This window comes from Eschscholzia californica, unplaced genomic scaffold (genome assembly GCF_041429995.1).
Source record: "Eschscholzia californica isolate CP2 unplaced genomic scaffold, dmEscCali1.0.p SCAF_5, whole genome shotgun sequence".
Classification (NCBI taxonomy): Eukaryota; Viridiplantae; Streptophyta; class Magnoliopsida; order Ranunculales; family Papaveraceae; genus Eschscholzia; species Eschscholzia californica.
Window position 1 is genome coordinate 25,965,657 of NW_028238472.1, and position 25,796 is coordinate 25,991,452.

Genomic DNA, 25,796 nt, shown 5'->3' on the forward strand with positions numbered 1-25,796 from the left:
CCGGCAGCAGCTCGAGCTGCTCGGGAGAAGCTGCTAGGCAGCACAGCTCGGGAGAGCTTCAGACCAGGCCGGAGCAGCACTTGCTAGTCGCGACCAGCAGCATAGGACGCGTGCAAGCAGCTCGGGTAGCTGCTGCTCCTGGCCGGATGCAAGGTAGCTGCTGCATCTGGCCGGTCTTGATGCTTCATAGCTCGGGACGTGCAAGGGGTAGCTGCTCACGGCTCGGACGTGCAAGGACAAGAAGCTCACGGCTCGGGACAGTGGCCTTTTGGCCGGATCTAAGCTTCCTTTGGCCGGAAATCTTGATTTTGGCCGGAAACCTAACTTTCTTTGATCGGATTTTCGTGGTGTTCCGACAACTTTCTTGATTCAAAACCTTAGGGCTTTTACTCCCCATGTCTTGATCTATCTTTTTTTTTTTTGAAAAAGTCAACAGGGATTAAAGGGACCCTGACCCTATTATTGAAATAAACCAACAAATACAAAATCCCACATTATAGCAAGCTATAATGGTCCACAAAGAAAAAACACAAAAACATTAACTCTCAGTAGGCCAAAATCTCCTAATCCTAACCATTCCTCTCCTATCTTGGTCCATAATTGAAGCAAGCATACTAGGAAGCTGCTCCACATCCAAACAGACAACTCCATTGCTGCTCAGCCGAGACAAAAAGTCAGCTGCCTGATTAAGTTCTCTATAGGTATGGTGCACAACACAACTCTCAAATTCCTGCATCAGCCCTCTGATCTCCCTCCAGGTGTTCCACACAGTCCAAGGTGGCTTCCCACCCTTATCATTAAGAATAGACACCACATTGGTCGAGTCAGAAGCAAGGAACACCCTGTGCAGCCCTTTCTCCCTAGCCAACCTCAGGCCTAATAAGACTCCTTGCATTTCATGCAGCAAAACACTACCAGGTTCAGCTCTACCAGCCCCAGCTGCAAGCACAATACCATACTCATCTCTGATAATGGCACCAAATCCTGCATAGTCCCTATCAAAAGCACCATTAGTATTGATCAAGACAGAACCTGCAATTGGAGCCCTCCATCTTAAGCCCTTTACACATTGAAAAACCACAGGCTTAACAATGTTCAAATTAAGCAACAATTCAGAATTTTCTATGCAGGCTTCAATTCTGCCGCTCCAAGCTTCAACCTTAACCATCACCTCCTGTTTCATAATGGCAAGGATAGTGTCTGCACTCCTACTGGTTTTCTGGAAAGCTCTCAAATTCCTCTCCCTCCAAACATGATAAACATAAGAAGAGAATAGCATACACCTGACTTTATGCACAAACTTTCCACCCTTAAAGTGCATTAAACACCAGCTAACAGCATTGTCCCAATCAAAGAATAGGCTAGGACTAAGCCCTAACAGCTCCAGCAGCCCCTTCCAAATTACTCCTGAAAAAGAACACTCAAAGAGCAAGTGAAAATCAGTCTCATCCACTAAGCCACAGAGAAAGCACCTCTTAGGCACATGAAAGCCCCAAGAATTGAGCTTCATGGTAGTCTTCAATCCCCTCTGCAAAGCAACCCAGGCAATAAAAGAGTGTCTAGGAATAGCTAGACTAGACCACACCAAACTATACCAATCCACCTTAGCACACTTCTGTCTTACAAACTCATAGGTTGATTTAAGGTTGAATTCCTATTCTTACTCACAGTCCATACTACAGTATCCCTTTCCACTTTACCAATCTCAATACCCTCCAGGTTACCCAAGATAGGATCCAAGAAGGGCTTAAGATGGTTTGGCACATTCCAAGACCCATCCTTAATATACATATGAAGAGGCAAATTAGAAGTAAATCTTAAGGATTCCTTATAAGCAGAGTATAGGACCCCCTGAGGGTGCCAAGCATCTATCCACATCTGAATACTGTCACCCTTTCCTATCAAGTGAAAAATAAGAGATTTAGCTATCTCCCTACTACCAAGAATCCTCCTCCAACACCAGGAGCAGTCATGAGGAACATCCATGAGCCAAAAACACTTCCCTCTAACCAGATTCTGCTGCACCCACCTGACCCAAAGAGACTTCTTACCACTCACTAAGTCCCAGGCATGTCTAAGATTCATAGCCTCATTGAGATTCTCAATACTCCTAATACCCAAACCCCCTTCTTCTTTAGGAAGGAATACAATATCCCTCTTAACAGTAGGCCTCTTTTTCCCCATGTCCACCCCAAACCAGAGGAACCTAAAGAAAACAGAATTTATCTCCTTAAACACCCTTTTAGGCAAGACAAAGACAGAAGTCCAATACACCATAACCCCACAAAGCACAGCCTTTATCAACAAACACCTCCCAGCAAAAGATAGGTACCTGGCCTTCCAAGAATGCACCCTTCCTTGAATTTGCTCAATCAGGGGCAGGCAGTCATTATAAGACAACCTAGAAGAAATCAGAGGTAAACCAAGATACCTAATAGGTAAAGACCCCCAATTAAAGCCCAAAACATGTTGAATTTCTACCTTAACCTCATTCTCCATACCAGTCCAATACATAGAACTCTTCTCACAGTTAACCCCTAGACCAGTACCCTTATGCAAACAGCTGAGAGCCCTATTTAGAGCACAAGCTGAGGCAACATCACCTCTAAAAAACACCATAAGATCATCAGCAAAACAAAGATGTGTGATCTTTGGTTTCTTGCACCTAGGATGTAAGTGAAAATTACCCTCAACCTCCTCCTTCAAAAGTAAAGCTGAAAACACTTCCATCACCATAACAAAGAGGTAAGGTGAAATAGGGTCCCCCTGTCTCAAGCCCCTCCTACCATGAAAATAGCCATGAGCACCCCCATTCACCACTATAGAATATCTAGGAGTAGAAACACACTCATAGATCCACTTCACAAAAATCTCAGGCAACTGGAACTTTCTAAGTATCTTAAGCAAGGCAGACCATCTAACAGTGTCATATGCCTTCCTAAGATCAATTTTCACAGTGCACCTGGCTACCCCACTCTTATAGTTATAGTTCCTAACAATCTCATGGGCCATCATGATGTTGTCCTGGATACATCTACCAGAAATAAAGGCTGACTGGTTCTCACTCACCATAGAGAACACCACCAACTTCAGCCTCTCTGTAAGAATCTTAGTAATGCACTTATATACTACATTACAACAAGAAATAGGCCTAAAATCCCCCAAAGAAGAAGCATTAGAGACCTTAGGGACAAGAGAAACAAGGGTAGAATTTACCTCCTTAAGCATCCTCCCTGACTTAAAGAAGTTCTGGATGGCTGCAACAAAGTCATCCCCAACTATTAGCCAGCATTTCTTGAAGAAAAAAGAAGAGAACCCATCTGGACCAGGAGCCTTCTCAGAACCTATAGTAGAAAGAGCATAAACAACCTCTTCCCTACTAACAGGCTTAATCAAATCAGAACATTCCCCAACCCCTAGAGGATGTAGAAAATGAAAAGAGTCTAACACATCATCTTCATCTCCACTCACCTCTTCAGTCCCTAGCATCCTCTCATAAAACCTTACACATTCTTCAACCACCTTCCCCTGGTCTTCCACAACCACCCCATCTTCCCCCACTACATGCCTAATAGTATTCCTAGCCTTTCTCTCCTTAATGGTGCTATAGAAGAATTTATTATTACCATCATCCAAAGTGAGCCACTTTACTCTAGCTTGTTGCTTCAACATAGAAGTTTCAGCATAGGCCTTATGAGTAAAGTTCTCCACAGCCCTCCTCTCCAACTGCCTCATCTCAACATTTGAAGGATCCAACCTCAACTCCTCCTGAATCCTCTCCATATTCACCCTAGCTTCAGCTACCTGCTCTGGAAAATGCTTAAACTTATCCTTCTTCCACTTTGCTATTCCACCTTTAACAGCCTTCAACTTAGAAACCAACCTATACATAGGGTTGCCCTCCACTTGATTCTGCCACACCTCTTCCACCATCTCCATGAACCCAGGCTCCTCCACCCAACAGTTGAAGAATTTAAATGGTCTCCTACCCCTAACCACTGTCATATCAAGAGTAACAATTGCAGGAGAGGAACTTACCCCTGTCACAATTTTATTCGAAAAAACAAGAGAGAGAAAGTCCCGGGTGGTGTTTCCTAGGGTTTGGCGGCGCCGCTTCCTGTTCTCCTTTCTTCCCCGGTTTTCTTGGATCGTTTTCTGTCCGAGTGTTTCCCTGTAGCTGGCTTTTCTTTTTCGAGAGAAATGTTAGCTGATAGGGAGACAAAGCTTCTCCTCCCTCCTCCTGGTGGTGGAGGTTCAAATTCTTCGAGATTTGAATCTCTGCCAAAACAGAGTGGTTATGGTGGGGAGTCCTCGGATCAACCTGGTGATTCATCTGAACAGAAGGAAGATTCTAGTTGGGCATCACTCTTTCGTTCTGACGAGAGGAGATGCCGGACGAAGCTTGCGTACTCTCCACCTCCGACTATTAATATTGGTGATCCTCCTGAGATTGTGTTGGAAGATTTTGAAGATGAAATTCGTGATTGCGAGAACTTATTAATTGGTTCTTTTGTAGGAGTAAGAATGCCTTTTCCTTTGGTTCGTCGAGTGTTAACTGATAAATGGAAGCCTAAGGGTAATATGTTATTGACTGTTCATGGAGAGGCAGCTTATATCATTCGGTTTGATTTAGAAGAGGATAGGCAGAGGGTGTTAGAGATGGAACCTCTGTATATCTCTAACAGGTTATTCTTCGTTCGTCCATGGAGTTTATTCATCGAGGATGATATTGCAGCTATGGAAACGTTACCAGTCTGGGTATGCTTTCGTAACGTTCCTATGTTCTTATGGAATCCCAAGGGGTTGGCTCTGATTGCTAGTCAAATAGGGAAACCGATCATGTTAGATGAACCAACTGCTAAGAAATCCAGGTTAGCCTATGCTCGTGTTTGTATTGAAATTTCGAAAGAGTGTTTGATGCCTGAGCTCTTATCTTTTGTGGTTAAGGATCATAGGAAAATAGACATTCGTGTCGAATATGCTTGGAAACCTCTTAAATGTTCAGGGTGTGGAGCTTTTGGACATTCTGTAGGAAAGTGTAGAACAACTGCTCGACAAAATGCCCCAATGAGACCTCCTGGTAATGGTGCTAATGATAAGCCTGGAACAGGGAAGGTAGGGGTGCAACCTTGTGCCCCAGCTCGTGCTCAGGGTGTGGAGCCTAATAAGACTCCCCCTGCTAAGAGTAGCAACTCTAATACCTTTGCTTGTGCTCAAGAAGAGACCTCTTTAGGGGTTTCTCTTGCAAAAAGTGAGGATGGAGTTGCATCCTGTTCAGTCATTAATGATGATACTTCAATGGATCCTGAATGGACAGAGGTTAGGAGATCTAAGAAGAACAAGTTTCTTGATGGAGCTCGAAGGCTTGTAGCTCCTTCATTCATTGAAGACAGGGGGGTTAGTAAGTCAGTTAAGAGACTTTGTGTGGTGGACTCTTGTGTTGAGGGTGATGCTATGGAGGTTAGTAAAGCCTCTGAGGGGCAGAGAGGTGTGGCAACAAAAGTTGCTTTATTTGGAGGGGGTCAATCAGGTGCCCAGGTGGGTTTGAAAGGAAGGGGTCCAATTAGGATTCTTAATGATTAGCTTTGGTTTTTGGAATGTGAGAGGGTTAAATGACTCTCTCAAGGTTAGAGAGGTAGTGAAATTCATTAGAAATAATAAGTTAGGTATGTGCAGTGTTCTGGAAACTCATGTGGCTGAAGCTAAGAAGGATAAGGTGTTTCAAAGTCTAATGCCTTCTTGGAATTGGTTACACAATTATGATTGTGATAAGTTTGGAAGAGTGTGGCTGATCTGGGATGCTGGTCAGTTTTCTGTTACTTTTGTGTCTATGTCTGATCAAAGTATAACTGTTAGAGTAGAGTTAAAAGATGGTAGGTTCTTTATGCTTTCTTGTATCTATGCTAAAAATCTTTTAGTAGATAGAAGGACTCTTTAGACTGAGTTGAGTAGTGTTTCTCTTGATTTCTCATGCCCTTGGCTTATTATGGGAGATTTCAATACCTTTTTAAAGGAGGATGAGAAGTTGGGTGGGGCTAATATCAAACCTAGTGAGCTGCTTGATTTTCAATTGTTTGTTAGAGATTCTCAGCTGTTTGATTGTCCTTTTAGTGGATGTTTTCATACCTGGTCTAATTTACAATCAGGTGATAGATGTATTACTCAGAAGCTTGACAGGGTGTTAGTGAATATTGAGTGGGTTCAAGATTTTTGTTCTGCTAGAGCTGAGTTTCTTAATAGAGGAATCTCTGATCACTCCCCTTGTGTTATTAGTCTTTTTGAGGATAGTGGTGTGGGTCCTAGACCTTTCAAGTTTTTCAATTGCTGGACTGAGGAGGAAGGATTCATGAAGCTAGTGGATAAGGCTTGGAGCATTAAGGTTACTGGTAACCCTATGTTTAGGTTGGTTTGCAAGTTGAAGAGAGTGAAAGCAGATCTTTTATTGTGGAAGAAACAGAGGTTTAGGGATTATTCTCTTAAAGTGCAGGAAGCTAGGCAGGAAATGGAGGTGTTACAAACTAAACTTCAAGCTACACCACTTTGTGAGAATACTAGAGTTGCTGAGAGGAAAGCTGTAGCTTTATTTTCTGCTAAAGCTAGAATGGAAGAGTCTATGTTAAAGCAGAAGTCTAGAGTGCAAAAGATTGACCTTGGTGATAGTAATACTAAGTTTTTTCATGCATCTCTAAGGGAAAGAAGATCTAGGAATAATATTCCTTTTCTTTATAACCTTGCTAATGATAAGATTGTCCAACCTGATTTAATTGCTGCTGAATGTGTTGAGTATTATCAAAACTTGTTTGGTGTTTCAGCTTTTCAGGGAGGGACTTCTGATTTTTTGAAGCAGATGGAGTTTAGTTCTGTGCTGGATATGCAGGATGCTGAACAGCTGGTGAGAGGAGTCACTAGAGAGGAGGTTGTTCATGCTTTATCCACTATTGGTTCTGATAAATCACCAGGCCCTGATGGTTTTACTGCTCATTTCTTTAAGTCTTGTTGGAATATTATTGGGGATGATTTCACCAAAGCTGTGATGAGGTTCTTTTCTTCTGGTAAGCTTTTAGGTGAAGTCAACTCTACTTTGGTCACTTTGGTTCCTAAGTCTAAAGATTCTTCTAAGGTCAGTGAATTTAGACCTATCTCCTGTTGCAATGTTATATATAAATGCATCTCTAAGATTCTTACTTTAAGGATGAAGGATTGCATTTCTAAGTTGGTTAGCCCTTGTCAATCTGGGTTCATATCAGGTAGATGTATTCAAGATAACATTCTTTTGGCTCATGAATTAGCCAGGGACTATCACAAAACATTGGGCCCCTCTAGGTGTGCTTTCAAGATTGATTTGCAAAAAGCATATGATACCATAGAGTGGGATGCCTTGATGTTGGTAATGGAGAGAATGGGGTTTCCTTCTGTATTCAGGAAGTGGGTGTATTCTTGTATTGCATCTTCAAGGTTTTCTATAATGGTTAATGGAAGTTCTTATGGTTATTTCAAGGGTAAGAGGGGAATTAGACAAGGTTGTCCTATGTCCTCTTACCTATTTGTTCTTGTGATGGAAGTTTTCAATTTGTTACTGTTGGATATGGTGAAGAATGGAAGGTTTCATGTGCATCCTAAGTGCTCTAAGCCTTTGATTACTCATCTTGCTTTTGCAGATGATGTCCTTGTCTTCTCCAAAGGTGATATTGATTCAGCTCTAGCTTTAGCTGAGGTGCTGGAGGTGTTTTATAGGTGCACTGGTTTGATGGTTAACAAAAGAAAGAGTTCTATGTTCTTAGCTGGTGTTCCTGATGATATTGGAAGTGCTTTAATTGAATGTCTTGGTTTTTCTCAAGCTGCTCTTCCAGTTAGGTATCCTGGGGTGCCTCTTATTTCCTCTAGACTCAAGTATTCTGATTGTTTGTCTTTGCTTGATAGAGTTACTGCTAGAATTCACTCTTGGAAAGCTAAATTTTTGTCTTTTGCTGGGAGGCTCACTATTATCAAGTCTATTTTTCAAGGCATGGTTCTCTTTTGGCTTAGTGTGTTTGATCTTCCTAAAAGAGTCCTTAAGGAGCTGCAATCTTTATTCAATAAGTTTTTGTGGACAGGGTCAGATACTAGTCTGAAGAAAGCTGCAGTTGGTTGGGTTCATGTGTGTTTTCCTTTTGCAGAAGGAGGGCTAGGCATCAGGGATTTGAGGGTCTTGAATGTGTCTTGCTGTCTTAGGCATATTTGGGACATTTTTTGTGATAAGGATACTTTATGGGTTCAATGGGTGCAGGTCAATTTGATTAAAAAGAAGAATTTTTGGACCATGGCAGTGCCCAGCAATGCATCTTGGATTTGGAGAAGGCTTCTTCATATCAGAGAGGTTGGAGCTCAATTTGCTTTTCATGTCATAGGTAATGGTGAGTCTACTAAGTTTTGGTTTGATAATTGGCATCCCCTGGGTCCTCTATCTAAGTTCTTTACTCAGATGTTCAGATATGATAGTACTCTCCACATTAACATCAGTGTTAGTTCCTGTATTAGGAATGGTGTTTGGCACATCCCTTCCCATCTTGCTGTTTTTATTCCTTCTATCCTTGATGGGCTGAATGGAGTTCTTATTGATACTTCTAGGGAGGACTTGAAGGTTTGGAAGGTTAGTGAAAAAGGAGAGTTCACTCTGAAAAGTACATATGAAGCTTTGAGAATGACAAGGGTTGCCACTTCATGGCATAAGCTAGTGTGGTTTGCTCATCATATTCCTAGGCAGAGTTTCATTGCTTGGGTTGCTCTTAGAGGAGGACTTAAAACTAAATGCAAGCTTCTCTTTTGGGGTATAGAAGTGGATCCTTGTTGTTTGTTATGTAATAAGGAGAGTGAAGATGAGTTACATCTGTTTTTTCACTGTCCTTATTCTAAGTTTATATGGGACACCATTCTTCATATGCTCGGATTGATAAAGATTTCTAAGGTTGATTGGGATAAGGAGATTGAGTGGTGTATTAAAATGTTTCAAGGCAGGGAGGGTACTGGGCTGTTAGGCAGGTTAGCTTTCAATGCTATCTTTTATCATTTATGGTGGGAAAGGAACAAGAGGTTTCATGATAACAGTTGTCAAAGCAAAGAGGAAGTATTAGCTCTTATTATTCAGGACATTAGAATGAAAGTGTTGGGTTCTCAAGTGACACTTTCTGATTGTATCAAGAATAGGAAGTTAGCTAGTGTTTGGAATGTTGATATTCAGTTCTCTTCTAAGTCCCCTGTGCGTTGTGAGTGGCAAAAGCCTGAGCCTGGGCTGATCCTTATTAATACTGATGGTGCCTACTCTTCAGCTGGTGGGGGATATGGGTGTGTTATTCGAAATCATCAGGGCTCTATTATAGCTGCAGCTAGAGGGAGATCTCTTCCTATTTCAGTGTTGTGGCATGAACTTCAAGGCATAGAGGTTGGTTTAAGGCTTGCCAGAGATCTTCAATTGCCTAGGGTGAGCATAGCTACTGATTCCATGAACTCTTATACTTTGCTTAGCTCGAATAGGCTGGTTCCTCCTTGGAGAGTAGTGTTTCTTTATCAGAAGATTAAGCAGCTTATGAGTGGGTTTACTTCCTGCACCATTCATCATGTCTTTAGGGAAACCAATCGAGTTGCAGATTGGCTTTCTAAGCATTGGCCGGATGCTGAGGAGGAAGTGCTGCTTCCTGGTTCTTTGGATCCCAAGTTGGAGCAGCTTATTGATGAAGACAAGTGTGGTACCGTTTATACTAGATGTATATGATGAGTGATAATTCTGTTTTGATGTCTTTTTTGGGTATGGGACTTTATGTCCTTATGATGTCTTTTCTTTTGGTGCTCTTTTTTGTTTCCATGTTAAGGTTCTGGGGTGGGCTTGCTCCGACTGGCGTCGGCTAGGTTGTTTAGTTTTTCTTTGTTTTTCGGCCTGGCGCCTTTAGCCTGCTTATCAATGCAAAAAAAAAAAAAAAAAAACTTACCCCTGTCACCCTTAGGAAGAGATGTCCCCTCACCAGGACATTCACCCTCATCCACCACCATGCTAGGCCTCAGAAGCAAAGACCTGTTCTTCCCACCAATATGAATCTGCTTAGAGTTGCTTATAAGGTCCTGACTAGGCAGCTGACCAGCACCTCCACCAACATCCCTCTTCCCTTCATAAGCACCAGCCACAGCTTTCTTACCAGCACCACTGTCAGTCACTTCATAACCACTTAATTCCCTACCTTTCCTCTTCATACTCCCTTTATGCTTCACCTCAGTCCAACCCTCATCATGAACATTAGTACCCTCCATGGGCACCACTGTGTCAGCTAAAGGAACATCTCTAGTACTTGGTTCCCCACCCTTCTCACTGTCCATAGGATCATTCATTACCTGAGTCTCAACATTCTTCTTAACCTTAGCTAACTTTAGGCAGGAACTAGAGCTGTGACCTAATTCACAACAATGAACACAATACCTAGGTCTCCAGGCATACTCAATATCAATATCCAAATCTTCACCATCCACACACAGTTCCAACACATGAGGAAGCTCCTTATCCATAGGAATCTCCACACAAACCCTGGCATAGGCCATCCTCAACCCAGAAGAGGTAGGACCATCCAGAAATAGGGGTTTACCAATAGAACTAACCATATCAGCTAAGCCTTCTTCATGCCACAAATGAATAGGAACACCCTTAAGCTTAACCCAAATGGGAATAGACCTAAGTTTCATAACCTCCTTCTCAAGAAAAGGAGTCCATGGTCGAGCAATAAAAATTCTATTAGCTACAGAGATAGGCTCATGTTCCAATATCTTCAACCTATCCTCTTCCAATGAAGCTCTTATAACATACACTGAATCTCCATGAAGGGTGAAGGAAACATCCCCTTTAGGTTTCCAAATGTTAATCAAAGACCTTTTAACAACCATAAAAGGCAGCTTGCTACCAAAGAAATTACCAATTATCAATGTTCTACAATCCTCAATCTGATCCTGATAGTTAGATGATGAAATAACAGCCCGACCATTAACTAAAATAGGATCACGAAACTCCAAAGACTTCCTACCAGAACTACGATTCTTAGCAAATAGCTTAGCCCAATCCATAGAAGAAGACATACCTTGAGAAACAGGTACCTGAGTCGAAGGGAGCTCTGAATAATCACCACCCACAGATCCACCATCAATCGGAGAAGCAACTGCAACCCTCATGGGAGCACGCAAGACCCTAGCACCACCCATAGAAGCCCCTAAAATCGATTTCCCCTCAACCATACTACCCTGTTTTGATAGTGTCTCTGATCCTTTCAGACCAATAGAACCATCGCCAGGAGTTTGGAGGGAACCAGTCGCCTCCACCATCACGATTGAAGCCCCAAGGGAGCTACCAGTAAGGTGGAGATACTTGAAATCGGAAGAACAAGAGGCTCGATCCAAGAAAAAAGGAAAAGAAATAGAGAAGAATCACTGCCGGCCAGGAAGGAACGATAACTACCACTGTCGGAAAAAGAAAGACCACCGGCGCCGCCAAACTCACCACCCTTCTCCTGTTAATGTTGCCCGAGCTCAGGGTGTGGTTCCAAACTTGGTGCCCCTGCTAAGGGTATTAGCATCCCTTCTACTTGTGTCCATGATGGGGAGCCTTCTGTGATTCACCTTACAAAAAGTATGAAGGAGTTTGCTAGGTCTTCCTCTAGTCAGCATGATAAGGAGATGGATGAGGGGGCTTGGACTGAGGTGAGTAGGTCTAAAAAGAATAAGAAGTTTGATGTGGTTAGGAGGTTAGTAGCTGATCCCATGGGTCACAAGATTAGTGGGAAAGCTTCTAAGAGACTTTGTGTGGGAGATAGTGGTGCTCTGGGAGTTAGGGCTGGTGGAGATGATTCCATGGATGAATGTGGTGCTCAGGTTGAGCATACTGGGGTGGCCTCTAAGGCTGCTATATTTGGAGGGAGTTTGGTTGCTAGTCAGCCTAACCAGAGGTTGAAGGGCCCTATTAGAGTTATCAATGATTAGTTATGGTTGTTAAAATGTGAGGGGATTAAATGATTCCCTGAGAATAAAGGAGGTAGTTAGATTTATTAGAAGTAATAAGTTGTGTCTATGTGGGCTACTGGAGACTCATGTGGATGTTAATAATAAGTAGAAGGTTCTTCATGCTCTAATGCCAACTTGGAGTTGGATTAACAATTATGATTGTAGTAGAACAGGAAGAATCTGGTTGATGTGGGATCCTGGTCAGCTTATAGTTTCTTTGGACTCTATTACTGATCATTCTTTAACTGCTTTTGTGGTAATGAGAGATGGTAGGAGTTTTTTATTTACTTGTGTATATATATGCAAGGAATACTGTGGGGGAAAGAAGAAGTTTGTGGACTGAGATGAGGAGGATTTCTCAGAGCTATAGTGGTCCTTGGGTGGTGATGGGGGACTTCAACACTATTTTGAGTGTGGATGAGAAGCTTGGAGGTGATGCTGTTAGACCAATGGACATTGTTGATTTTTAGGACTGTATTAGGGACACTCAGCTTTTTTATTGTCCCTTCTCTAGTTGTTCCTTCACTTGGGCCAATGTTCAGGTGGGTGCTACCAATATTGTTGAAAAACTTGATAGGGCCTTGGTTAATATTGATTGGGTTCAGGAGTTTTCTTCTGCAAAGGCTAAATTTCTGAATCATGTGGTTTCTGACCATTCTCTTTGTGTGTTGAGTTTGTTTGAAGAGACTGGAGTGGGGCCTAGGCCTTTCAAATTTTTCAATTGTTGGACAGAGGAGGAAGAGTTCATGAAAGTGGTTTCTAAGGCTTGGAAGGTTAAGGTTTCTAGGAATCCTATCTATAGGCTAGTTTCTAGGCTTAAGAAGGTGAAGACAGCCTTATTGTTATGGAATAAGGAGAAGTTTAAAGACTTTACTTCTCAGGTGCAGGTAGCTAGAATAGAGATGGAGAACTTGCAGAACCACCTAAAAGTTTTTCCTTCTTGTGAGGAGACTGGGAGGGATGAAAGGAGGGTTGTTGCTCAATTTTCCTTGCTTGCTAAGAAGGAGGAGAGTATGCTTAGACAGAAGTCCAAGGTTCAAAGGATCCATTTAGGGGACAATAACACTAAGTTATTTCATGCTTCCTTAAAATAAAGGAGATCTAGGAATAATATTCTTTTTCTCTATAATGAAGGACATGAGAAGGTTGTGAGGGCAGACTTAGTGGCTCAAGAGTGTGTGGATTTTTATCAGGGTATGTTTGGGGTTTCTCATTATCAAAGAGGAGTCCCTGAGGTGCTGAATAACATGGAGTTTGGTCAGGTTTTGGAGGCTCATGAGGCTTCCATGCTGGTCAAGAAGGTTACTATAGATGAAGTGGTTTTTGCTTTGGCCTCTATAGGCTTAGATAAGTCTCCTGGACCTGATGGTTTCACTTCTCATTTCTTCAAGGCTTGCTGGAAAATTGTGGGAGATGATTTCACTGAGGTTGTGCTGAGGTTCTTTTCTTTTGGAAAGCTTCTGGGTGAGGTAAACTCTACTCTTGTTACTTTAGTGCCTAAATCTAAGAATGCAGCTAGGGTCACTGATTTTAGACCTATTTCTTGTTACAATACTATTTATAAATGTATTACTAAAATCTTGACCATAAGAATGAAGGATGTAATTTTCAAGCTGGCTAGCCCTTGTCAGTCTGGGTTTATCTCTAAAAGATGCATTCAGGATAATATTCTTCTTGCTCATGAGCTTACTAGAGATTACCACAAGACTTTGGGTCCCTCTAGATGTGCTATGAAGATTGATTTACAAAAGGCCTATGATACTATTGAGCGGGATGCTCTGATGAAGGTCTTGGAAAGAATGGGGTTCCCTAGTAAATTTAGACAATGGGTCTATGCTTGTGTCTCCTCCTCAAGGTTCTCCTTAATGGTTAGGCAAGGTTGCCCTATGTCTCCCTATTTGTTTGTCATAGTGATGGAGGTGTTTAATGTTCTGCTTCTTGATATGGTGAAGGCTCAGAGGTTTAATCTGCATCCTAAATGTGCCAAGCCTTTGATCACTCATCTAGCCTTTGCTGATGACCTCTTGATTTTTTCTAGGGGTGACTTTGGCTCAGCCGTTGCTTTGGCTGACGTTCTAGACTCCTTTTTTGAGTGCACAGGCCTTAGGGTAAATCAGAGTAAAAGTTCTTTGTTCTCTGCTGGGATTCCTGATGAAGATGTCTTATTGCTTCATGATGTGTTGGGGTTTGAATGTGCTTCTCTTCCTGTGAGGTACCTTGGAGTGCCCTTAATTTCTTCTAGATTGAAGTACTCTGATTGTTTACCTCTTATGGACAGAGTTCTTGCTAGAATCCAGTCATGGAAAACCAGGTTCCTCTCTTATGCTGGCAGATTGGTTATTGTTCAGTCTATTTTGCAGAGTATGGTCTTGTTTTGGCTTAGTGTGTTTGACCTTCCCACAAGGGTTCTCAGGGAGTTGGAGTTGATGTTTAGTAAATTCTTGTGGTCTAGGCCTGATATGAGTGAGAAGAAGGCTGCTATTGGTTGGAGGAATATCTGCTTTCCTTTTGCTGAGGGTGGGCTTGGTGTGAGAAGCCTTGTGGCTTTAATATTGCTTGTTGTCTTAGGCATATTTGGGATATCTTTGTGGCCAAGGAGACTCTTTGGGTGGAATGGGCTCTAGTTAACCTCATTAAAAAGAAGAACTTCTGGTTAATGAATATTCCTAACAATTCTTCATGGGTGTGGAGAAGACTGCTGCACTACAGAAGTTACGGGTTGAGTTTTGCTTTTCAAGTGGTGGGTAATGGGAAGCAAACTAGTTTTTGGTTTGATAATTGACATCCTTTGGGTGTGTTGACTAATTTCTTTAATGATAACTTCAAATATGACAGTATGTTAAATGCTAAGGCTACTGTGAGCACTTGTATTGTGAATGAAGAATGGTTTATTCCTAGGCATCTTGTTGTTCATTTGAGCTCTATTATTAATTATTTGAAGGAGGTTCCCATTGAGGTAGACAGGGAGGATAGCAAGATATGGAAAGCTAATGAGAAAGGAGTCTTTACTCTTAAAAGCACTTATGAAGCTTTGAGAAAGACTAGAGAGGTGGTTCCTTGGCATAACTTAGTTTGGTTTTCTCATAATATCCCCAGACACAGCTTTATTTCCTAGGTGACCTTAAGGGGAGGGCTAGTTTTTTTTAATTGTTCAGCGTGTGCCTCGAACCCTTGACCTCTAGGTGGAAGATTATACCTCTTACCACTCCAACCAAGGGTTGTTGGCGAGGGGAAGGCCTAGTTACTAAGTGTAAGCTGCTCTTTTGGGGGATTGAGGTTGACCCTGTCTGTATGTTATGTGGTTGTGATAGTGAGGAGGAGCAACATTTGTTTTTTCATTGTGTGTATTCCAGCTTTGTTTGGAACACGTTGTTGCAGATGTTGGGGCTTATGAAATTCACTAGAAGAGACTGGGATGCTGAGGTGCAATGGTGTATAAATATGTTTCAGGGGAAGGATGGTCTTGCTCTCCTGGGTAGACTGGCTTTTAATGGTTTTCTCTATCACATTTGGAGGGAGAGAAATAGAAGAGTGCACTTAGAGGCTCCCAGAAACAGTCAGGAGGTGCTGGATTTGATTATATCTGATGTTAGGATGAAAGCCCAATCTGTCTCTCTCTAGTGTGTTGACACTTTGAGAAGCAGGAAAGCTGCTGCTGAGTGGAATTTGGATGTGCAATTTACATTGCCTAAATTTCTAAATCTCAAATGGGTGGGTCCTGAGGAGGGAGTGGTGATTATCAACTCAGATGGTTCTTTCTCTGATGTGAGTGTTGGGTAAGGTTGTGTGCTGAGGAACAACCTTGGTGAGGTCTTGGTAGCTTTGAGGGGCAGGTATACTCTTAAGTCAGTTATTTTTCATGAGTTTCAGGGCATTGAGGCTGGGCTTAGGCTGGCAGTGAGGTTGCAGTTGACTAGAGTGATGATTGACACTGATTCTATAAGGGCCTATTCTATCCTTACTTCAGCTGACTTAGAGCCTCCTTGGGAGCTTGCTTTCTTGTGCAATAGAATTCAGAAGCTTAGAGACAAGTTTGCTTCTTGTATGGTTCAACATGTCTTTAGGGAGCTAAATCAGGTTGCTGATTGGTTGTCAAGCGTGGGCCAGATGGTGATGAAGAGGTGCTTTGGCCAGGAGATATGGGGCCTGAGTTGGTTATGTTGGTGGAAGCTGATAGGGCTGGAGATACAAGGAAAAAAAAGCAATGAAGCAGGCTTATGTAATTTTTCTTGATTTGATTTTGTGTTTTTTGTTGAGAACTCTTGTAGTGGGGATGACTATGGGCTGTATTTTGTTCTTTTCTGGTTGTGTGTTGGTGGAGTTTTTACTCCTAAGGGTATAGGCTAGGCTTGCTTTGGAGTCTATTTGTTTTTGGGTCTGGCTCCCTTAGCCTGCTTAGCAATACAAAAAAAAGTTGAGAAATAATTTCTCATCTTGCTCTAACAAACACATCATATGGGTTATGAGTCCAGTGGGAGTAATCGAACATGTTAGATGATGAGACATGAAAATGTCCCATCTGAATCTCTTAACTCGGGTCAGTTAGTCCAATTCGAGCAGTTACTCTGATGATTTGTGTGTTTCTTTTGTCCAGGAGTCTTTTACAGGATTGAACGCGGAAACGGATAAAATCGGGATAAAGACATATTTGAGGGCATTTTGGTCATTTGGAGGTTAGGGTGTTCGCGAAATTTTGGCAAATATTTATAATCGGATGAAATTAGAGTTCAACACGAACTTGTGGGCGAAAACGGAATCCAAATCGGAGTTCGGATGAGCAAAATATAGCAGGTCAAAGTTCGAGTCAAAACCAAGTCAACATGGAGCTTTTTGTGACACGTGGCGCACAAGATGGAATCAGATCAGACGGTCCAGATCATCTTCGGGATACATTCGGTAAGTCCGGGTGTGCAACGGGATCCTCAAGGAGTGCGAGATCCAGTATAACCCGGCGCAAGATGTCACCGTGTCCAGGAGAGCATCTTGCCAAATCGCACGGCTGCATTGTTTGTGACGCACGTGTCTCCACCTGATGTTGCGCTGCAACGTTTTTCCTGTGGCTGCGAAGCACGGAATCTCTCTTTTACAGTTATCTCTTTCTTTCTCTCTCAACTGTCCTCTCTTGTTTAACCATTATAGTAAGTCGAGAGATTGAGATTGAAGGCTGGAAAGGCAAGAGAGAGAGAATCATGAAAATCTTCTCTCAAATTAGTATCTAAAACAGAGAAATCTGGATAGAGATGATATGATATTAATCTAGAGAGAGAGGATTGATTGATTCAGTAGATTGAAGATAATATTTTGATGAAGATAGAAAGAAATCAGAGAAGATAACCAGAGAGAAGATTTGATAGTAGAGAGGATTTGATTGGTATACTTAAGAGAGAAATATATTTTCAAATGGAAGAAAAGATTGAAGAAGATGGATTCGGTTTAGCTAAAGAGAGATTTGGAGATATCTTCTATCTTCTGGGATCACAACTATTTATATAAACAGAGGACAAGAAGAGTGAGGAAAATATCTTGGTTGGGGGTTAAAAAATCAGCCTCTCGAGCTCACCAAACCAGGAAGATCAGAGAGAGAGAGAGACAGAGAGCATTTTTTTATCATCATCTTCTTCTTCTTCTTTTGGTTTTTCTTGTATTTTTAGTGAGAGAAAGGGAAAACAGAGAGAGAGAAAGAAAGAAACAGAGAGTTAGAGAGAGAAACATAGAGAGATTCAAAGAGAAATGTATTCATGATCATAAAATTTGTTTTTTGATTGATTTCATCAATATAGTTTCCTTCTTTTCAGTTACATTAGATATAGAGAGAGAAAGGAAGAGTTATATTAGAGAGAGAGAGATTACAGAAAGTTAGGGAGAGAATTCAAGTGGGGAAGACGAGAAAATCCACGGGAAACTTATTTTCCCACAGAGAAATAGTTTCCGAGAAGATAAGAAAATCGATTTCCCTAAGGGTCTGTTTGTCTGTAAAACAGTAAAATCAGAAGGAAAACTGCTCCTTAGGGTGCGTTTGGCTGCCAGACAGGAAATCAGCAAGAAAAGTTTTGTTTTCCTTCCATTTTTCTCTCGTACTTTTCGTATTTATTTTAATCTCGTATTATAACTGAACATCTAATCTAGGGCTAGGATGACACCATGTTCAATCTTTTAATCGGGGTTTTAACGAAAACATCTCCCGGAATTAGGATAGTTCATTATCCGAAATTCTGAGTTATAAAAAAAGAGATTTAATTTATCTAATTATTGGTTCTTCAACTGATTGTATGTGGTGAATTCAGAAACCTTAGTCTCTCTCCCATTTCACCTCCCCCCATTTGAGTTCCTTGTATCATTTGTATTTTCTTTCCGTAATTTTATTTTAATATTTTATTCATTTCAAAACCAAAACCAAATCATTTTAAAATCTTATTACTTCCCAATTTCTAGAATAAGTTTAACTAGTCTCTGAGGAACGAACCGGTCTTTCCGGAAATATTACAACTTGACACCCGTGCACTTGCGGGTGTAGACCTATTTAGGAAACTTTCTAGGCCCACCATTAGACATGAGTCGATTAATGATGAGTCGAAAAAAGGCCAATCTTCCAAACACTTTCTGGGATATATTCTCAAACACGGTCGTTCTTCCTACCTAACCACATTCCGTCGATAGCTGAAAAGACACCATAAGAGTATGGGATTGGAATGGTTCCAAAGAGGTCTTTTTCTCAAGGTCTAGAGATATGAAACTAACGTAAATGGTTATCGAGAACCAAATTGTCATATCAGACAAAATATTTTATACGATAAAGAAATACTAGGGATTCTTCCACAAACAATCAGAGAATAAGGTAGTTGTTGCTCATGATGGTTTCTTGCTTGAAATAAGAGTTATTTCCAAGAAGACAAGTGGGAGAAATTTAAGATATCGAAGAAATTCGATCTGAGCATGCAACAAACAGACAGTGATGTAGGAATGTCAATAATCGAATTAGATTCGCAAGAGAACCCTCAAGAAGTTGAGAGCGTCTCAAAGTTGTTCAAACCCCTTTTAGACCTTAAAGGCTCATAGATCTGTCTCAGAGGATTGGAAACATGCTGAAGAAGAAAATGAGCTACCTACACAGAAGTTGTGACAGAATCACTCCAAAATATGGCTTAGAGCCATAAGATCAGAATGGAATCCACGTCTGAAATCAAGTTTGGAACTTGATCTATTTTCTTAGAGGAATAGTTCCTGTTAAGTACAAATAAGTTTTTCATAGTAGAAAAACAGACAGGGGTGGAAACATTGGTGTTTCCCAGAGCAAGACTAAGAAAGACGGTCTCAGAATTCGTGGTATAGACCACGAAAAGACCATCTCTCATGTCACGAGGCTTAAAGACCATACTGATCAATCACTGTCAAAAGAATGTGTACATGACACATTCGAAAAACTGGTGAAAATTGCAAGCTTCAGAAATTCGTCTATGGTTGAAGCGGGCAAGTAGGAGTAGGAATCTTCGCTTCAGCAAAGTAATCAAGAGTTGGTTTCTTTGAGAATAAAGAGAAATCTTGAATTCAGGAAGTTCAAGAAGGTTAGCGGAAGTGACCCAGTTTTCCTTGGTCCGCTATGTAGACGACATACTAAAGATTGAGAATAACATTCTGATGTTAAAAACAGTTTAGAATTGATTCAATAAAAGGACCACACACAAAGGTGAAATGCTTTTGGGTATCAAAGATCTATGGAGATAGATCGAGAAGATGATAAGAGTTGTTCAAAGAAAAGTTCTTGAAAAGGCTAAATGAGAAAAACTCAGGTAGAGTATTTCTACCCAAGTCTCATGGTACACAGCTTAGCAAGACTCAGCATCTGAAGGATTCTGATGAGCAAGCATGAGAAAGATGGTTATGCTTAAGGCATAAAATCGGTCATGTTGGACATGATTAGCATTCGCCTCGACATCTCAAAATACTTGGAGTATCTATGGTCGTCACCAATCAGATCCAGATAAGCTGATCTGGATTGCACAAAGTTCTTGAGAAGAACTTGTTCTCGGTAAGAAAATAAAAGGTTGAAAAGTTATATGTTGCAAACCTCCAAAATAAGAGATAATATTGACTTGGAAGAACGGGAAGCTGGAAGGGTTCCAAGCGAAGACTGTTGAAAACTTTACAAATAAAAGAAAATAGTCAAAGCTTGAGAAGCTTTAATTTAGTATTGGAATACTAAAGTTCATAGCCCTTTTATGGGCTTCCTTGGCCGGCCCACTTAAGCTCCAACAGGCCATGAGATGGCCGGCTCCTTGCTTAGGTCGGCCATCACATGGCCGGCCACCTTAAAGCCTTTCCAGGCCTCCCTCTCGGGCCCGGATGTGTGTGTGTGTGAGTTCGGACTCCTTCGAACTAATTGGACTTACCAATAATGGATCCAATCCACCTATTTCCCAATCTCCCACTATTCAATTCTCTTTGTTCAAACCATCACTCTTATGTGTAACCCTTGTAGGATCCGGTTTATGTTAGCCGCGGATTACGGAAGTGATCCGACGATCGTAAGCGACTTCTAGCTAAGCATTACGACCCCTAATTCGACCGGACTAGATGATCTTCCGAGTAAGGTCATCAAGATCCTATTCTTCAAATCGTACGCATTGACATCTTGGTCGAAGGACATTCTATCCATAGAATACCATTCCTTCAGACCAAGGGAATATATCCTTCAGATAACAGTCGGGATTTCGCCACTCACATCATCTTGCTTTCACTTCATAATGGGTTCAGTCAGTCCAGAAGGTACTATAATATGTATGGATGGATAAGTCTTTGGAAGAACTACACGCAATACTCCAGACAGCCAAGGAGAATATTGCAGTGATTGAACCAAAGAAAGAAGTTCTAATGGTTCAAAAGGATAAGGGATTCAAGAGGGACGGGAAACAGAAGAACAAGAAGAAGAAGTTTGGCAAAGGAAAAAAGAAACCTGTTGCTAAAACCAAAGGAGTTCTTGCTGATTCCAAGTGTTCCCACTGTGATGGCACGCGCCATTGAAAGAGGAACTGTCTGAAATTCCTTGAGGACAAGAAAAACGGAACTGTGAGTTCTGTTTCAGGTATAATTGTTAAAAGTTAAAATTGAATAAATTTCCCTTAAACGTATGTGATACCTAATGCTCATAACATTTGGAATGACAAGAGTAAAAGGGAGTTAAATATTCAATGAAGAGGAGATGAACCAGTCAAAGGCGAACGAGGCAAGAGTTGCTGAGGGAGCTCGAGAAGGGTCATAGTCTTCTTTAGGCATTTACTTTAATTAGTTTTATTTTGAGACATCATCTCTGTAAACTTTAAGCGTTATGGAGAAAGTAAAGTATTTAGGTTAATATTTTATAAAAAAAAATGCCTAGTTAACTTTTAAAACATTAATACCATATGATTCAACCTAGTTATTCTAATCTAGTCATATATGTTAATTAAGACACGTCTTAAGTAACAAATTGACTAGATCATCTTTCAAAGAAAGATGAGTCAACCAATCATGAAATCTTATATTTAGTATGAGATGATGATTGATCTGACTAGAATAAACTAAAAGAATACACGATGAAAGGTCTGTTCAAGGAACAAGATCGAAATCTAGTATGGAATCAAACTTGACTATTAGAATTTGATAAAAATCAAACTCTAAGTCAAGGCGACTTTCTAAAAAAAGTTGTAAAGACTACATCCCTTTAGAAGAGATATCGTACTTTGTTAGACAAAGATCGATCAGATAAGTCATCCGAAAAGTTTTCCAAAACAAATATGTCCATATAAATTGCAAACCCAATAAACCTAAAATCTGATATAGCTAAGAAGAGAACCACAAGAGTATGGAATTTTAGAAGGTATTCTGAAATAGTCTTTTGTGTCTAAAAACGTTTCTTTAAAGAAATAAACGGGGTTCTTCCCCACAACATCGGAACACAATAAGATTGTTGCTCTCGATGGTGTCTTCCTTGAAAGATATTTTTCAAGAAAGCCAAGTGGGAGAAACTATCGAATTTGATTCGAACCGAACAACAAGTGGGAGTGCATAGAGACTCTTCACACTAGTGGGAGTAAGTGGAAACTCTCCGAGAAACTTCTTAAGAGTTAGGAAGGTTTCATAAAATTGTTCCAAACCCCGAGTGAGCCCTTAGAGGACCTGATGCACCCGAAAAGGTTGCACACCCAAGCGGAGGTATCAAGTAGTAATCCGGCAAAGCCGGGATCGATCCAAGGATAGGAATGTAGTTTGGATATCGAATGGTCTTATTCGTCGGTTCAGATATCAAAGGCTTACTTAGACAAAAGCGAAAGTAAATGAAGATAATGAAAGGTTTTTTAACGAATAAGCACTAAGGGAATAAAGAAAGTAAAACAAACTAAAATATCAATGTGAGAGGGCGAGAGAGATTCGAGAGAGAGTTGAAGGAACAAGAGTAGGGAGGCAACAAATAAGTGAGAGAAGTGTCGAGGTCCAGGAATCCGTTGTGGTGAACCTACAACTATTTACGGTCCAATCAAATATATTGATACAAATCTAGTCTCGATTCCTACGGTGGATGTTCATAAGCACTACGTATGTCCGGAGATAATACTTAGTCAAATAAACTTCCCAAACAATTAACACCGAATCATCGAAAATGTCGTCTAGCCGCCTAACTATGTGAAGTGCATGACAAGACGCATGAAATTTGGATCTAGACTACGATCGATATCGATCACCTTGTCTAATCGATTAACTATGCGAAGTACTTGATAAGACACATGAAAAACGATTGAAACAAGTAATCAAAATAAGAGAACATCAATTTATTATCAAAACATTAAATCATCACATAGATAATCACAAATTCATCACATTTCATCTCATATAATCGACACACTAAAGTTAGCTAACATGGTGATAAGTAATAAATGAAAAGAAGATGATGAGAAATCCCCCTTTTCCAATGTGGTTCAAGGCTAGGTTCTTCGGAAAATTTGAGTAGTTAAGGTGCAGCCGATCTCCCCTTAGCAAAAATCAGGATTCCCTATATCAATGTCCATCATCTTCCCCATTTATCACAAACCACCATTAAACCCTAACTCAAGCTTTCTCTCTCTAAAAATCTTCAACCAAAATCGAATCAAACAACATGGGTAGCTAGCCAAGATGATGGGGAGTAAAAGCCCTATGTTTTCCGACCAAGAAAGTGGCCGGAAAACCATGAAAACTCCGGCCAAAGAAGGTGAAAATCCGGCCAAGACAAAATCCGGCCAAAAGATACACTGTCCGAGCCAAACGCAGCTGTCCCTTGCTATAAGCTTGTGTCCCGTGCGCGTCCTTGGGTCATCCCGAGCCTTGGAGCTTAGCACGAGCTGCTCTAAGGAAAATCCCGAGCTATTGTTCTTGTGCGCGTCCTTCCCGTGCCGGAACAGCTGCTGTTCGTGCTTAGCTGTTGTGCGCGTCCCCAGCCGAAGCTCTCTTGCTGCTACCCGAGCTGGTGATGAAGCTTTCCCGAGCTGGAGCAGCAGCTACCCGTGCTCATGCTACTGGTCTGTTGCTCCGGCCTCTTGTATGGTGCCGGCCAACTTGGCCGGCGCCCCTCCTCTCTTCCTCTCTCACTCAAACTCCCAAACCTTTGAAACCCTAGTTGATTCTCTAGGTTTTTGATGATGAACACTCAAAAACTTGATGCACCCGAAAAGGTTGCACACCCAAGCGGAGGTATCAAGTAGTAACCGGTAAGACCGGAGTCGATCCAAGGATAGGTTGGTAGTCCGGTTATCGGGAGAGTCTAACCCACCGGTCTACGAGTCACTCACTAACTTAGACTAAAAAGGAAAGAGCAAGATAAAAGTGGGAGGTTTATGATTGAGTAAGCAACAAGAAGAGAATAAAACAAGTAAAACTAAACTAAATAATATAAGTAAACGGGCAAGAGAGATTTGAGAGAAGAGTCGGAGGAACAAGAGTCGGGAGACGGTAAGATTCAATTCGGGCAACAAATAGGCGAGAGAGGTGTCGAAGTCCGGGAATCCATAATAATAAACCTACGATTACGTATGATCCAATCTAATGTGTCGAAGTATAATCGATGTTCGACTCCCAAAGTAGATGTTTCTAAGTACTACGTATATCCGGAGATCATACTTAGTCAAACAAACGCCTAATTCGGTTAATCCCGAGTCAACGAAAGTGTCGCCTAGTCGCCTAACTATGTGAAGTGCATGACAAGACACATGAAATTATGACTTAGACTACTATCGATATCGAATACCTCGTTTCGTCTATTAACTATGTGAAGTGCTTGACAAGACACATGAAAATACGATCAAAACGATAATCGAATCAAATGAACATCAATTCATAATCAAAACATCAAATCATATTAAACATAATCACAAATTTATCACATTTCATCTCATATAATCGACACACTTGATTTAGCTAACATGGTGAATAAATAATAAATGAAAAGAAGATGATGAGAAATCCCCCTTTTTCGATGTGGCTCGAGGCTAGGTTCGTCGAGAAAAATGAGTTTCTAAGTATAGTCGATCTCCCCGTAGCAATTTTCTGGATTTCCCTTTAATAGTGAACTTTGGGTGTCCTCGAGTAAAAATCAGATTTCCCCATAGCACCCATCATCATCTTCTCCATCTCAAAAACATCCACCATTAAAGCTTCACCAAGCTTTCTCTCTCTAAAGATTTTTCACCCAAAATCAAATCAAACTACATGGGAAGATAGATCAAGACATGGGGAGTAAAAGCCCTAAGGTTTTGAATCAAGAAAGTTGCCGGAACACCACGAAAATCCGATCAAAGAAAGTTAGGTTTCCGGCCAAAATCAAGATTTCCGGCCAAAGGAAGCTTAGATCCGGCCCATAGATGCTGTCCCGAGCCGAGTGCAGCCGTCCCGTGCTTGTGAGCTTCCCGTGAATGCTTCCCGAGTACCGTCCCGAGCTACAGCCGTGCATCCCGTGCCGGCCTGTTGAAGACCCGAGTTGCTGCCCTTGCAGCCGTGCCGGAGCAGTTGCGTCCATGAGAACTGCAGCAGCAGCTCCCGTGCATCCTTCCCGCGCCGGCACGCTGCTGTTGCAGCTCTCCCGAGCACCCTTCCCGAGCAGCCCGAGCTGCTGCTCGGCCGGCCAAAGCATAGGCCGGGCCGGCCTATGCTTTGGCCGGATCCTCCTTCTTCTTCTCTCTTGTCTTTCTCTTTCAAACCTCCTTGATGAAGAACCCTAACTCAAGAACCCTCTTGCTTCTTTTCTCTCTCTTCCCCCCAAAACTTGTGTATTGTTTGAATGATCAAGAAGATGAATAGTGTCTTGACCCTCTCTTTTTACTCAAACCCTAGACTTAGTCAAGACTTGACTTTGACTCAAACTTGAGTCCATCAAGAGGGTGCCTCCAAAATCTCTTCCTTCTTTCATCTTTTTTGGGCTTGGGTATTGTTCCTTCATATCTAGGCTCTTGGGGTTTTAGACTTGGGCTTTAATCTTCACTTGGAAATCAAGGGGGGGTGCCTTCGTAGAATCTTTATTTTAAGACCGAACCTCGACTTCTTTCTTCCACAACTTCCCCATCCGAACTCGGAATTGACTTCCGTTTTCATCGTTAGACTCGTCTTTGACTCCTCTTGTCATATGATTTGCTTGAAATCTTTTTCTCTCGTTTTCAGCACATGAAATGATAGTGACAATTCGTTCCCTTTATTCCGGTTTACACGCTTAACTCCAAAATAAGTACCTAACATGAAAAACACATAAAATATTATTGATAACACTCGAAAATGACTAATTAGTCTAA

At 41.4% G+C, this 25,796-nt stretch overlaps 2 protein-coding genes across 2 annotated transcripts; one reads left to right on the forward strand and one right to left on the reverse strand.

The window, feature by feature from the left end:
- Positions 1 to 538: 538 nt before the first annotated feature.
- LOC147538000 (uncharacterized) lies at positions 539 to 4,005 on the reverse strand. The gene is made up of 2 exons (XM_086642913.1): positions 1,669 to 4,005; positions 539 to 1,528 (listed from the first exon to the last, which is right to left on the reverse strand). The coding sequence occupies exons 1-2, from the start codon at positions 4,003 to 4,005 to the stop codon at positions 539 to 541; spliced, it is 3,327 nt and encodes a 1,108-aa protein (XP_086499039.1).
- A 1,981-nt stretch (positions 4,006 to 5,986) lies between these two features.
- LOC147538001 (uncharacterized) lies at positions 5,987 to 9,748 on the forward strand. Its single transcript, XM_086642915.1, has one exon. The coding sequence runs from the start codon at positions 5,987 to 5,989 to the stop codon at positions 9,746 to 9,748; it is 3,762 nt and encodes a 1,253-aa protein (XP_086499041.1).
- Positions 9,749 to 25,796: the final 16,048 nt, after the last annotated feature.

Coding starts and splice junctions, on each gene's coding strand:
- LOC147538000 (XM_086642913.1), bottom strand. CDS start 4,005: ATGACAGTGGTTAGGGGTAGGAGACCATTTAAATTCTTCAACTGTTGG. Junction 1,529..1,668: donor GGGATACTGTAGTATGGACT/GTGAGTAAGAAT, acceptor GTTGCTTTGCAG/AGGGGATTGAAGACTACCAT.
- LOC147538001 (XM_086642915.1), top strand. CDS start 5,987: ATGGGAGATTTCAATACCTTTTTAAAGGAGGATGAGAAGTTGGGTGGG.